The sequence below is a fragment of the Pelobates fuscus genome, chromosome 4 (assembly GCF_036172605.1).
Source record: "Pelobates fuscus isolate aPelFus1 chromosome 4, aPelFus1.pri, whole genome shotgun sequence".
Classification (NCBI taxonomy): domain Eukaryota; kingdom Metazoa; phylum Chordata; class Amphibia; order Anura; family Pelobatidae; genus Pelobates; species Pelobates fuscus.
The window spans coordinates 108783014-108797155 of NC_086320.1; the positions used below are offsets into that span (position 1 = coordinate 108783014).

Here is a 14142-nt window from a genome sequence, read left to right on the forward strand (position 1 = left end):
TAATACTTCCTGAAATTATTTTTAAACCTTTGCCCCTCTAATTTAAGGCTATGTCCTCTTGTTGTGGTAGTTCTCCTATTTTAAAATATAGTCTCCTCCTTTACTGTGTTGATTCCCTTTATGTATTTAAATGTTTCTATCATATCCCCCCTGTCTCGTCTTTCCTCCAAGCTATACATGTTAAGTTCCTTTAACCTTTCCTGGTAAGTTTTATCCTGCAATCCATGAACCAGTTTAGTAGCCCTTCTCTGAACTCTCTCTAAAGAATGAATATCTTTCTGAAGATACAGTCTTAAGTACTGCGTACAATACTCCAAGTGAGGTCTCACCAGTGTTCTGTACAATGGCATGAGCATTTCTCTCTTTCTACTGCTAATACAACCAAGCATTCTGCTAGCATTTCCAGCTGCTCTGTTACATTGTCTTCCTACCTTTAAGTCATCTGAAATATCAAATATATAAGACCGGTTTTCCTGTATCCTATATAAGACTGTTTTTTATGGTCTGTTAAAATGGTAACTGGATGTAATGTCCCTTCTAACAGATGTCTCCATTCTTTCAATGCCATTATTACTGCCAACAGCTCCCTATCTCCAATGTCCTACCTTCTCTCCGTGTCGGATAATTTATTTGAAAATAACCCACATGGATGTAAAGGTTTATCAGAACTTTGTCTTTGAGACAAAACTGCCCCTATAACTGTTTCAGAAGCGTAGAAACTACTTCAAGTAATGTGTCGGGATGAACCAATATTGGGGAAGAAGCAAAAGCTTTCTTAAGGGTTTCAAAAGCAGATAAAGCAGAGGATGACCACATCTTGGTATTAGCACCTTTCTTAGTCATGTTTGTTATAGGTGCTACTATGGACGAAAACCCTTTAATCAAGCGCCTATAGTAATTGGAAAACCCAAAAAAGTGTTGTATATCTTTAAGTCCCCTTGGTAAAGATCATTGTAAAATGGATTTAAGCTTAACCGGGTCCATCATAAAACCATCACTGGAGATGACATACCCTAGAAATACAACCCATGTTGTAAAAGCCGTAACAATACCTTTTTCACCTGTCTGTGATGTGCCTCTCTGTCCTTAGAATGGATCAGTATATCGTCCAGATCTACTATAACGCATTCATGTTGAAAATCCCTTAACACTTTATTGATTAGGTTTTGAAAAAGCGCTGGAGCAATTACATAGTCCAAACGGCATAACTGTGTACTCGTAATGACCGTAATGAGTATTGAAGGATGTTTTCCATTCATCTCCCTCACCAAGTTATAAGCTCCTCTTAAGTCTAACTTGGTAAAAATTTTGGAGCCCTGTAATCTGTCGAACAACTCTGTGATCAGAGGAATGAGGTATGCATTTCTAATGGTTATCTTGTTCAAACCCCTGTAATCTATGCAAGGTCTATGATCACCTTTCTTTTTCGATACAAAGAAGAATCCAGCTCCAGCAGGAGACGAAGACCTTCTGATAAACCCTTTAGTTAAATTTTCTTTCATGTATTCCTCCAACACTAGGAACTCTTTAGTGGATAGAGGATATATAGTACCTCTTGGAGGCATGGTACCTGGTAAAAGGTTGATAGTGAAGTCATAAGATGTGGAGGGAACGTGTTGGCTTTTCTTTAGTCGTAAACAGCCTTAAGGTCTAGGTATCTCTGTTGAAGCAAACCACATGGAAGAGTATGTGGTTGTTTTGTTTTTACACATATTTCACAAGCCATGACATAGACTCTTATATCCTTACGCAAAGTGGGCTTTTCTTTTGTCGGAAAAAGCCTTAAGGTCTAGATATTGAGGGGGCATCTCTGTTGAAGCAAACAACATGGAAGAGAATGTGTTTTTTTGTAGTAGGTGTTTTTACCAAAATAACTGGTTTGGTTCTCTGTAAACATCCCTCAGTACACCCTTGGCCCCATGATACTATTTATCCTTGATCCCAGTTAATAATGGGGTTATGTTTCTTCAACCAGGGAAACCCCAAGGCCACTGGAAAAGCTGGAGAGGATATCAATAGGAGTAAGGCTATTTCCTCCTGTAAGATACCAATATTGTTTCACGGGAAATCACAGGCTCCGACAGTGGTCTACTATCTATGGCCTCAACAGCTCTTAACTTGGAGAATGGCTATCAGCAAAGGCCTGATCTATGAAACTCTCTGCTGCTCCTGAATCTATTAAAGCCATTGTTTTTATGGATCTCTTCTCCCCGGATAATGAGATGGGAATTAGAAGCCTGTAGTTTTTTCATATTAGATATGGTGCACATGATAGAAACACCCAAGGCCTGTCCTCCAAAGGAACTTAGGTGCGAGCGTTTCCCGGCCTGGTAGGGCAGTTTAGGCGAAGATGGCCTTGTTGCCCACAATACAAACAAAGACCTTCTGTTCTCCTGTACTGTTTCTTGGCTTCAGTTAGGCAAGTAACCCACAGTTGCATTGGTTTAGGAATTGCTAAAGCCATAGAATCAGGGTTCTGAAAAGAAGGGGTCAATCTAATAGGTCTACAGTACAGGTTCTATCTCTGGTATTTCTGGTATCATACGTTCATCTATACGTGAAATGAATTAAATCAGGTCTTAGAGTCTCAGGAAGGTCTCCTCATCTAGGATAGCATCAGACAAACCATTTAGAAAAACGCTCATAAATGCCTGATTGTTCCACTTCACCTCTGCAGCCAAGGATCGGAATTCTAAAGCGTATCCCACAAGCGTTCTCTTGCCATGGCTGCATTGGCCTTCCTACCCGGAGGATCAAAGGTTCTCCTAAATGCTGCAACAAAAGCGTAGTAGTTGTATACCAAAGGGTAATCGTTCTCCCATAATGGATTAGCCCATGTAAGTGCCTTCTCTATCAGTAAGGTTATTATAAATCCAACCTTAGCCCCGTCTGTTGGATAGGCATGGGGTTGTAACTCAAAATGAATACTAATCTGGTTTAAAAGCCAGAAGTAACGATGAGGAAACGTGAGACTAGGCACCAACTGTGGCTGTTTCTAAACCTGTTGCTACGGTGGCAATAGGAGAAACCTGACTCTCATCTTGCAGAGTGTTCGAATGTGACAATAATGACTGCAAGGTCAGAGCGATCTGGTCCATTCTATGGTTCATTTCCTCAAATCGGAGGTCGTAGGGAACACTCTGAAGGTTTGCAGGATCCATCTCTCCCTGTCGTAATGTCAGGATCCAATACGCAGAATGCAAAATTAGAACATTTACCGGACTTTAGAATGGTCGGACTAACGTCAGAAAGAACAGAGAAAAGTCCCGGACAAGCCAAGGTCGATGGAGCCAGAAAACACGTAAGCGAATAAACAAGCCGAGTCAAAGGGAAGGAGAACACAGAATAGTCAAAATCAGAGCCAAGTCAAATACCAAGAAACCAAACCAGAGAATGCACGATAGAAACAAACAAGCTAGAACCACGACAGGGCAATAATTCATTGCAAGTGAGTACTTTTTTGTAGTTTGGCTCTTTAAGTTATGACCACTCCCTCAAATCATCATAATTTGAAAGTTTTGGCGGGCTGTGATGTCATTGATGTCTGAACGGGTGGGATGAGAGGAGGGATTGGAAGAAGTCACCCCATCATGTGGGAGAAGACCCAGAGGCTGAATTCCTGCCAGGGTAGAAATAACAGGTACCCTAACAATAACCAAACACCAACTGGATGAGCTTGTGACTTCTGTGAGTGAAGAAGCTCAGTAACAACTATCAACTTGATGAGCATGTAACCTCTGTGATAAAGGATGCTCAGTAACTAATACAAATTTGAAGAGCACATGACCTCTCTGAAAGAGGAAGCTCAGTAACAAATGCAAATTGAGTGAGTGTGTAAGCTCTATGATCAAGGATGCTCAATACTGATATAATGAGCACGTGCCCTGTGCCCTCTGTGAAAGAGGATGCTCAGTAACAAATACCAATTTGATGAGTGCATGTTGTCTTCGAAAGAGGAAGTTTAGTAACAAATATAATTTTTGACAATCAAGTGTTCTCTGCGAAGAGAAAGCTCAGTAACCAAATACCAATTTGATGAGTGCATGACTTCTGCAAAAGAGGGAGCTCTGTAACAAATAACAATACAAAGAGCTTGTAATCTTTGTGAAAGAGGAAACTCCGTAATAAATACATATATGATGAGTGAGTGACCTCTGCAGTGAATATTCGGTAACCAAATCACAATTAGATGAGCGTGTGATTTCTGTGATAAAGGAAGTAACAAATATAATTTTGATGATTGCGTGTCCCCAATGCTAGAGGACGCTGAGTATCAAATACCAATTTGCTAAATTATGTGTGTACATAGGGGTGTATTTCTATGGAGTATCAGTATGTGGACATGGGTAATATGTTTCTGTTGATACCAGAGGACAGACGATAGGCTGGCAGAGGCTAATGTCAGGCTGAGAATGATAGGAGTTGCAATGTTGAAGAAGTAAATATTGCAATGGTCAATTTCTGCAACTTTTTGGCTTTAGATGTAAAGTGCATAGCAGATGATGAATAATTTGGATACCTTAATTTATTATTAGGTATGAGAGGTTTAGTTTGAATTATTCTGTAGTAGAAATGTACCCTAACCAAATGTAGGCCGGATTTACTGAACCAAATGAAAAATATAGTGTGGCCAAACGTAGGCCGAATGTACTGAACCAAAGTGAACATGTAGCATGGTTGAATGTAAGCCGTATGTACTGAAACCAAAGTGAATGTGTAGCGTGGAACATAAGCTGAATGCACTGAACTAAAATGAATATGTAGAACGATCGAAAGTAGGTTGAATGTACTGAAGCAACATGAATATGTAGCGAGGCCGAACGTAGGCTGAATGTAAAATGTCAAAGAGAAGAGAACTGGGAGAGGTTGACCACGGGTTAGGCTTCTTGCTCACGGAACGGATTCTTTTCCAGCGATGTCGGAATGCCTTCCTAAGCTGAGAAAGTCCACAAACCAGAAATTGTGTGCGGTAAACTAGCAAACCAGTTCCAATCGTTAACAAAGTATCAGAAGGTAGCTAGGAGAGTGCTAGATATATATACAATATATATTGTGTTCTATTCTTTACTCTGTAACTCAATGTTTTTCTTTCCATTGTCTATTAATCAAGGAGCGAATAATGTTGTTGTGTCATTTAACAAAGTGTTTCTAGGTGGAATGGCATAAAATATAACTGTACATATTGGCTAACATTTTTTTTCCAAATACGTGGTATTGAAATGGATAAAAACAAAGCAGTAAAAATCCTATTTATTTGAAAAAGGTATCATTAAATTTGATATGTAAAATATTTAATGTCTTCCTTATTGCCATTTGCTTCAATGTGAATAAACCGTTTCTAAGGTTTTTATTTGTATGTTATTACAGAATTGGAAGACTGTTTGATGGTACAGAGCCTATTGTGTTGGACAGTTTAAAGCAGCATTATTTCATTGACAGAGATGGACAAATGTTTCGCTATATTTTGAACTTCCTACGAACATCAAAACTCCTCATCTCTGATGATTTTAAAGTAAGTTCACATTTTTTTACATTTGTTATTTCTCATTTGTAACTCTATTTGTGTAATATATGTCACCCAAATGTAAGTTTATAAAGAGATCTGATTGCCTCTAATTACAGCTGACAAACTAGGTGTTTTCTATAATCCCTCATTCAGTCGCTGGTCTCCAATAACATCTTATAGAAAAACTGTGTTGCGTGCCTGTTCAGTTTACTCACAACCAGAATTTAATTTATTGGGGAAGAAGATAAATTACATATGGTCTCACATATGGATAGCAGCCATCAATATTGTATTTCAGGAAAAAAGGGATAGCATGTTCACCTATACCAATAATACTTGCTAGCTTGCACATTTCTTTATTTTTTATTTTTTATATTTTATTTTTGAGCATAGGTAGATGTGTGACATATATTATTTAGACATCACATAGCAGTTCACTAATGTTAGAGTGTACAAGTCTTGAACGATGTTACATAACGATCAGTATAGGTTACATAGTTGGTTGCGTTGCATCTTTGTAACAGTAGACATACATTAGGTACAATATGTGTGGGGGTGTCGTTTGGTATAGGGTGTAGCAGAGCAGAGTAGATTCATGGAGTGTGTGTAATCCGAGTGTGTAGGTTGTATCCATCACACGCCATATGTAGGATTGTACCTGCCCTTAGGCTCACTTTGAGCTAGTGCTCGCTATGAATGTTGAATGTCATAGTTTACCATCTCCTGGCTCAGTTTTTCAGTAGTATATCCAGGGGGTAAAAGATAGAAAGAAAAGATAGAGGGATGAGGGGAAAGAGAAGCAGTAGGAAGGAGGATAGACAATTGTGGGGGGAGTGATTGAACACGTCTCTCCCTCATCCTCTGTCTCCTCCGGAGAGACATGCGGGTGGGGGACCCCCGTTTTCCCCAAGTGTCCCCTTCTTCTCTCTACATCTGGGTCTTTAGGGTTCTAGGTATACCTCCCATGGTTGCCAGATCTTTGTGAAAGCTGACTGTTTCTGACCTGGGCTGTCAGTATTTCCACTAGGTAGTTATCTTTTATTTTAAGAATGACCTGGTCCATGGTAGGTATGGTGGTTTTGAGCCATGATTGAGCTATTGCCTGTCTTGTGCAGCTTTTGTTCTTTGGTGGCAAAGCCCGTTACCGGTCTGGATAGAAGAAATGTCCAGGGTTCTATGTCTATTTGTCTTTGCATCCCGTCCTTAAGGAGGTCTCTGATTAGAACCTAGCTATTTTTGGGCAGGTCCACCACATGTGTATTCAAGTACCTTTGTTCCCACATTTTCTACAGAATGCATCCGTGGTTGTTTTACCCATGCGGAAGAGTTTCTCTGTTGTTGTGTACCACCTCATGAGCATTTTATATGATTGCTCTTGGAGCGTGACACATATTGAGCTTTTCTTGGCTGCCTCCCAGATGTTACCCAGTCTTCCCCTTCCAGTGTTTGTGACAGGTCTGCCTCCCATTGGGTAATGTATCTAAGCTCGCCTGCGTCTTTTTCTGGGACACGGAGTTGTGTCTAGACTCTGGTGATCAGGCCTTTTTGTGTGATTTCCGTTATACATAGTTTGTCAGAAAAAGTCATGGGGGTCTGTGCTGCATTCTTTACGTGTCGGTCCCTGGCAAAGTCCCGAAGTTGAATGTACCGAAAGTAGTCTTTGATGTTTAACGGTGCAAACGTTTTTAATTTGTCGAATTACCTAAACGTGCCTTTTGTGTACATTTGGAAGTATCTTTGTACCCCTTTGGCGTCTATGCGCCTAAAGTCCCTAGCGCTCATCCCAGGATCACAGGCCCTGTAACGTGGGTTCATGGGTAAGGGGTGTGTTTTAGCGAGTATTTTTGTGCCGTGAGGTCCCAGATTCGTATTGAATTCAGTATAGCCAGGCAAGTCGTGCTCAGGTCTGGTCTATTTATTTTGGATACCCATATCAGAATTTGGGGGTAAATCCATTCCCATTAGCGATGTTTCCAGATCCACCCATATAGGGGATGAGGGTGGGGGGGGGGGGGGGGTAGGAGGATAAGAGTTGAATAGAAGAAGGAAAGAACAAGAAAAAGAAGAGCAGTAGTGTATGTGTAACATGAATAACAATCATTGTCATGACTTTGTTCAACATTGTGTGAGAGAACCCGGTCTTATCTGTTGCCAGGTTGATTGGGGTTGGCTATCCATTCCGCGGGGGATGTCACCTACCGCAGGGCGGATATCCAGTCGCCGAGCACCCGGTCAAGACAAATGGTAGTATGGATCCATCAACTTGCATACAGTACAATAAAATACCATAAAACCCAATACGAACAAAAACGACCAAAACAACAGGAACGCATTGTTCAATGAGTGAGTTGACCCTTTATCAGTTGGTTGTGTGTAGGGTAGGGTGGTTACGGTATGCCCCCATGAGTGGTATATGTCTTTTTATTTAGTTACTCTCTTCAGGAACTCAGCTGTTGGAGTTGGAATGTGTCAGTGCGAGGATAAAGCTTTCTGGGTGTGTGGTCCCGGGATGGCAGGTCGTTTGGGGTGGGTGCTATGTGCCTTGGTACTCTGTACCGTTCCATCTAGGGTTTAATGGGCATATCCTGGGCACGCGGTTGCACATATCTTTTAATGAATAAAATCTAGAATATTTTAATGGTTTATACAACAATCCACAATTTAAAAAAAAAATATTAATAGAGAAAAAACCTATAGGTTTTCAAATTAAACTGATAATTATGTGTTTATCAGAGGGCCCCAGAGCAATAACTTTGTTTAGCGAAACTACATATTCTTGTTTTAAACAACTGATCAAACTACGTAATTAGCACAAAAGAATTCTTAGTATTGCCTACATACCAGCCATAACCTCATTACCTCAATCATTATCCTTAAAAAAAGTGTGTCTTTATTTGGCCACTGAATATGCCTTACAGTATTCTTTAAGAACTTGAAAGAGTCAGTGTAGGTGAAAGGTCTATTAGCGGAGCAAGAATGAGGACATTTGAACTTGCTGTATACCATATGAAGAGGCCTCTCTGTCCGAGCATAAAAATGTATTTGCCAGCGAGCAACAATAAATTCTTTTAAGGCTCATGCACTAAACTGGGTGTTGTAGTGGATTCGTAATTCAATTGAATACTTAAACAATTGGTATAGTGAATGAACCCACACTTAAATGCAGATAGGAGGAGTAGGCAGGCAAAGGAGGGTCATATCCCATTGTACAGCACTACGGAATTTGCTGTCGCTATATAAATAATAAAATAATAATAATATGGATATATGGCATACAAAACATAAGGAACTGGAGGGATTCTAGACCGAGCACTGCTACAGTGGTTTTAACTGTATAAGCTGGTGGTCTTCCTACCACTTTACCCTATAATGATACATTAAAAGTACATGGACAAACACCTACCCAACAAGCTTTTCATCAATCCTATTTGGACTCTTACTTGGGCATTTACTATGTTAGTGGCATCGGCTTTAAAATGTATGTTTGTTTGTTTTTGCATTTTGAGATATATATTTTATTTAATTTTTTGTTATCATGTGTTAAAATCGAGCAGCCAATTTGTAAATAGTCACTTGTCGCCTTGTGAAATTTTAAGATAGTGGGGCACCAGTCTCATCCCTCAGAATTTTACTCTTCCCTATACAGTACAGAAATACTCATACAATACAGAGAGTTGAGTACATTACATAGATAAGCATACCACAAACAAAGATGAGAAAAATTAGAGATATAAACAAAGCTGAGCACAGTACAAATATACCTATACCAAGGGTACCCAATTAATTTTTCCTGTGGAACCCTTTAACATAGTGTATCAACATCATGGAAACCCAACCCTCCCCTCCCCAGGGAAAAAAAAAAGCGCAGTTTTTTGTATGTGCCGGTGTGTGTATCTGTGTTTGTTTGTATGTGCCAGTTGGTGTATTTGTGTGTCAATGTGTATCTGTGTGTGTGTGTGTGTGTATCTGACACACAGACACACAGACACACACAGTGTGTATCTGTGTGTGTGTGTGTGTGTATATGTGTCTGTGTTTGTATGTGCCAGTGTGTATGAATCTGACACACAGTTACACACACCTTGATACAGTGTGTATCTGTGTGTGTGTATGTATCTGTGTGTCAAGGTGTGTGTATCTATCTGTCAAAGTGTGTGTATCTGTGATTTTATGTGCTAGTGTGTGTCAAGATGTGTATATATGTGTTTGTATGTGCCAGTGTGTGTATCTCTATGTCAGTGGTTAGTGTGTGACACACACACACACTGGCACATAGTGGCACACAGATACACACTGACACACACACATCTTGACTCAAATACACACAGTGACATATACACGCACTGGCACATACACACACACTCATATACACACATCGACACATATACACAGTGTCATATACACACAATGACATACTCAGATACACACACACACAGGCACATACAAACACACTGATACACACCGGCACATACATACACACTTAGATACACACAGTGACACATAACAAACCTTAACACACAGATACACACACTGAAAGTCAGGCACACATACTTTTATAGACACACATACACTCTCACTGACAAACACATACACTTTACAGACACGCACATACACTCTCACTTGCAAACACACATGCTCTGTCAGACACACATACACTATCACTGACAAACACACACTCTTTGACAGACACACATACACTCTCACTGACAAACACACACACATACACACGCATACACTCCCTGACAAACACACATATACTCTTTGACAGACACACAAACTCCCTAACAGACACACATAACATTTTACTCCACCCAGCCCCCCTACCTTTGGTAGTGCTGACATGGAGTCTCTATGTCCCATTGTTCCAGTGGGACTGCTGGGCTGAGTGTGCAATCCCTTGGGTCCAGTTGGGCTGCTGAGCGGCTGGCGTGCGGGCCGCGAGGGAGCAGTGATCTCCCTGCTCAGCTCCATTGTGCGCCTCTTAGTGATGCTGGAGCTGGAGTGACGTCATATTCCGGCTCCAGCATCACTGCAGTGCGCGCAACGCCCGTGGCCATTTTATTTTTACAAATTTTGGCAGAACCCCAGTTGTGTTCTCCTAGGGTTCAGCAGAACACCAATTGCAAAATGGTGACCTATACAATACACATAGCTTGGTAAACTACAGAGACACCCATACAGCAGGCATTGCTGAGTAAAATACAGAGAAATAACACCCAGAGCTTAAGGAGATACTCATAACTATCCCAGGGTCACTGTGATGGACTACACCAAGCTGCAATACAGAGAAACCCACACAGTACATGTTTTTGTATAATGCACCAGCTCTCTTTCCATCTTCCTAGCCCTCTCTTTGGAGGAGAAGGAGGAGGGATAATGTTTGCATCACTAGGCCATTCCTTCCCTTGATGGCAAACACTACCAGAAATAACGTTAAAGGGACACTCCAACCACCTAAAAATATAGAAATAACTGTTTAGCACTGATTATCCCAATTAAAAAGGAAACACTCTTCACACATAAAGCACTTCAGCAAGCGGATATGCTTTCAAGGTCTGGACTGTCCCTTTAAGTTTTATGAATAACAACTTTTTCTCTGTGTTTTTTTATTTTATCATTTTAGGAGTATACGCTGCTTTATGAAGAAGCAAAATATTTCCAACTCCAGCCCATGTTGTTGGAGTTAGAGCGGTGGAAACAGGACAAGGAAGCAGGACGATTCTCCAGGCCTTGTGAATGTTTGGTAGTCAGAGTTGCCCCAGATCTTGGAGAAAGGATCACACTAAGTGGAGACAAGTCCCTTATAGAGGAAGTTTTTCCAGAAATTGGAGATGTAATGTGTAATTCTGTCAACGCGGGCTGGAACCATGACTCTACACATGTTATTAGATTTCCACTTAATGGATATTGTCATCTTAATTCAGTACAGGTAAATATCTCACATTGCCTTACATGCTTGGTTGTACTATTTACATTGTAATAATGAGTGATGGGAAAGGCTGACTTTTGGGCTGCACTGTGATGGAGTTTGCAGCTATAATAATAGATTTGTCTCTGAAGAAGCCAATGTGATATTTACATATTTATTAGTTATGAATGTTATGCAGGCACTTCCTTATTTTACTATGCACTGCTTTACTTTCTCTATTCAATACGAAACAAACACCTTCATTTATGGTGGCTAGGTTTATCTGAACAAGTATTTTACACTATATTGAGAACCTCTCAACATATATGTTCTCTGCTATACTTTTCACATTCTTTGTTGATGTGTATCTAACATATTTGTCTATGGATTTATATTGCTCTTTAACAGTGCAACCCATGTTGTGATTTGAAGTGGTCATTGTGCCTAAAACAGGGGTAGGCAACCTTCGGCACTCCAGATATTGTAAACTTTATCTCCCCTAATGCTTTGCCAGTATTATGGCTGCGAGAACATTATGGGAGATGTAGTCCATGACATATGTAAAGCCGAAGTTTGCCTATCCCTGGCCTAGAGTTGGTATATGCTGTGTTTCGCGTTAAACAAATTCCAGAACACTATTCCAGGCTGGATAATATAATTTCTGTGCAATTTTGGAGTCTGACATCAAGGCATACAGCATGCTTGTACCAGACACCAGCACACCCCACCTCCCCACTGTTTCCCTCAGTCTGTCCTCCCTCCCATCCATCAAAGGGCAGTGATGTCAAGCAAAAAGGATCTGACTGCAGGGTGAAGTTTGTGATAGATCAGAGGTGAGTTTGAGAGCGAGAGAGTGTGTTTGTGTGTGTGTTGGGGATTGTCTTTTTAAATTGGTGGGTGAGCAACTGACAGAAAAGGGACTTAAACCATTTCCGGAGCTGAGAGCAGAATTTGAAAACCAATAGAGAACTTTAATTATCTCAGAGTTAAAACTATATTGCACAAAGAGTCCATCCACACCTTGAATGCAACTGATTCAAATGTCTTTGGAAAAATGTGCATTGGAATGAAATGCAGCACTAAACCGCCTTCTTTGTGCTGTTGGATTTTTCCATACTTACAAATCTTCCATGTATGGCTCACTGGGTGAAAGAACTTAACGTCCAATTTACACCGAAACAATGATCAAAAGCAGTTTCCCAAATACAAGGCACTACATACTGTTTAAGCCAAACATATCAAACTCGCGGGCCGCATTCTGCTCACAAGGACCATGTTTGAGGCCAGGCGAGCCGCGAGTACATGCCTAATGTTCCAAGCAGAGTAGGCACCTGCTTTCCCCACATTGCAGTTGCCTACTTTGCTAACACTTACCCGGCTGGGGAGGAAGGGACGGTGGAAGCAGTGAGGGAGCTCAGTGTTCCTGCTCTTCACTGTAATGAAGCCGGGCGCCAGAATATGACATCATATTCCGGCACCCGGCATCACTAAACCGCGCGAGGGAGCATTGAGGAGCAGATAGAAGCACCCCAGGTAGAGGCCCCACATCTGCTCCTAAAGGTAAGGAGCAATAAAGAAAAGAATATGTGTGTGAGGGTGTGTCTGTCAGTAAGTGTGTGAGGGTGTGTCTGTCAGTAAGTGTGTGAGTGTGTGTCTGTCAGTGAGTGTGTGAGTGTGTGTCTGTCAGTGAGTGTGTGTGTGTGTGTCTGTCAGTGAGTGTGTGTGTGTGTGTCTGTCAGTGAGTGTGTGTGTGTGTGTGTGTGTCTGTCAGTGAGTGTGTGTGTGTGTCTGTCAGCGAGTATGTGTGTGTCTGTCAGCAAGTGTGTGTGTGTCTGTCAGTGAGTATGTGTGTCTGTGTCTGTTTGTCAGTGAGTATGTGTGTGTGTCTGTTTGTCAGTGAGTGTGTCTTTCAGCGTGTGTGTGTCTGTCTGTCTGTCTGTCAGTGAGTTTGTGTGTGTCTGTCAGCAATTATGTGGGTGTCTGTCAGTGAGTACGTGTGTGTCTGTCAGTGAGTATGTGTGTGTCTGTATGTCAGTGAATATGTGTGTGTCAGCGGGAGGATCAGATTTGGTACAGGGTTGTAGAGGGGGGTGCTGTGGTTTAGTAGAGGGGGGGACTGGGATTTAGTAGAGGGGGGTGCTTGTTTGTTTTTATACTGTACTTTTTAAAATAAACCTACGTTTCTATGAAAATGTAAGGTATTTTTTTTTGTGACCCACATAAACTTAAAACTTGTTTATGTGGCCCATGCCAGACTTTGAGTTTGACGTGCTTGGTTTAAGCCATCTTGAGGCAGACAGAAAACTTTTGATGAAATGGTATTTGACACCGGTGTGTTTAGCACATACAGTCATGGGAGAAAGACTGTTGCCAACCTTGCCAAGAGGACGTCCAACAAATTCACTCCAAGGCCAGACTATGCAATGCTCAGATAAATTGCAAAAAAACAGTTACATCTTAGACTCTACAACCAAACACAGCAAATCAGGACAACACCTCATACCAACTGCCAAACATGGTGTTGGAAGGGTGATGATTTGGGCTTGGTTTGCAGACACAGGACCTGGGAACCTTGCAGTCATTGAGATGACCATGAACTCCTCGGTATACCAAAGTATAGTAGAGGTTAATGTGAGGCCATCTTTTGATAGCTAAAGCTTGGCTGAACTTGGGTCATGCAACAGGACAATGATCCCAAGCACACCCACAAATTTACAACAGTGTGGCA

At 41.1% G+C, this 14142-nt stretch overlaps 1 protein-coding gene across 4 annotated transcripts in view; it reads left to right on the forward strand.

The window, feature by feature from the left end:
* KCTD1 (potassium channel tetramerization domain containing 1) overlaps nucleotides 1–14142 on the forward strand; it is a 115975-nt gene that overhangs the window by 91522 nt on the left and 10311 nt on the right. For all 4 annotated transcript variants that reach the window (XM_063451458.1, XM_063451456.1, XM_063451455.1 and 1 more), the window contains exons 3-4: nucleotides 5368–5512; nucleotides 11130–11435. In XM_063451458.1, the coding sequence (XP_063307528.1) occupies nucleotides 5368–5512; nucleotides 11130–11435 (451 nt within the window). The remainder of the gene's footprint in view (nucleotides 1–5367; nucleotides 5513–11129; nucleotides 11436–14142) is intronic.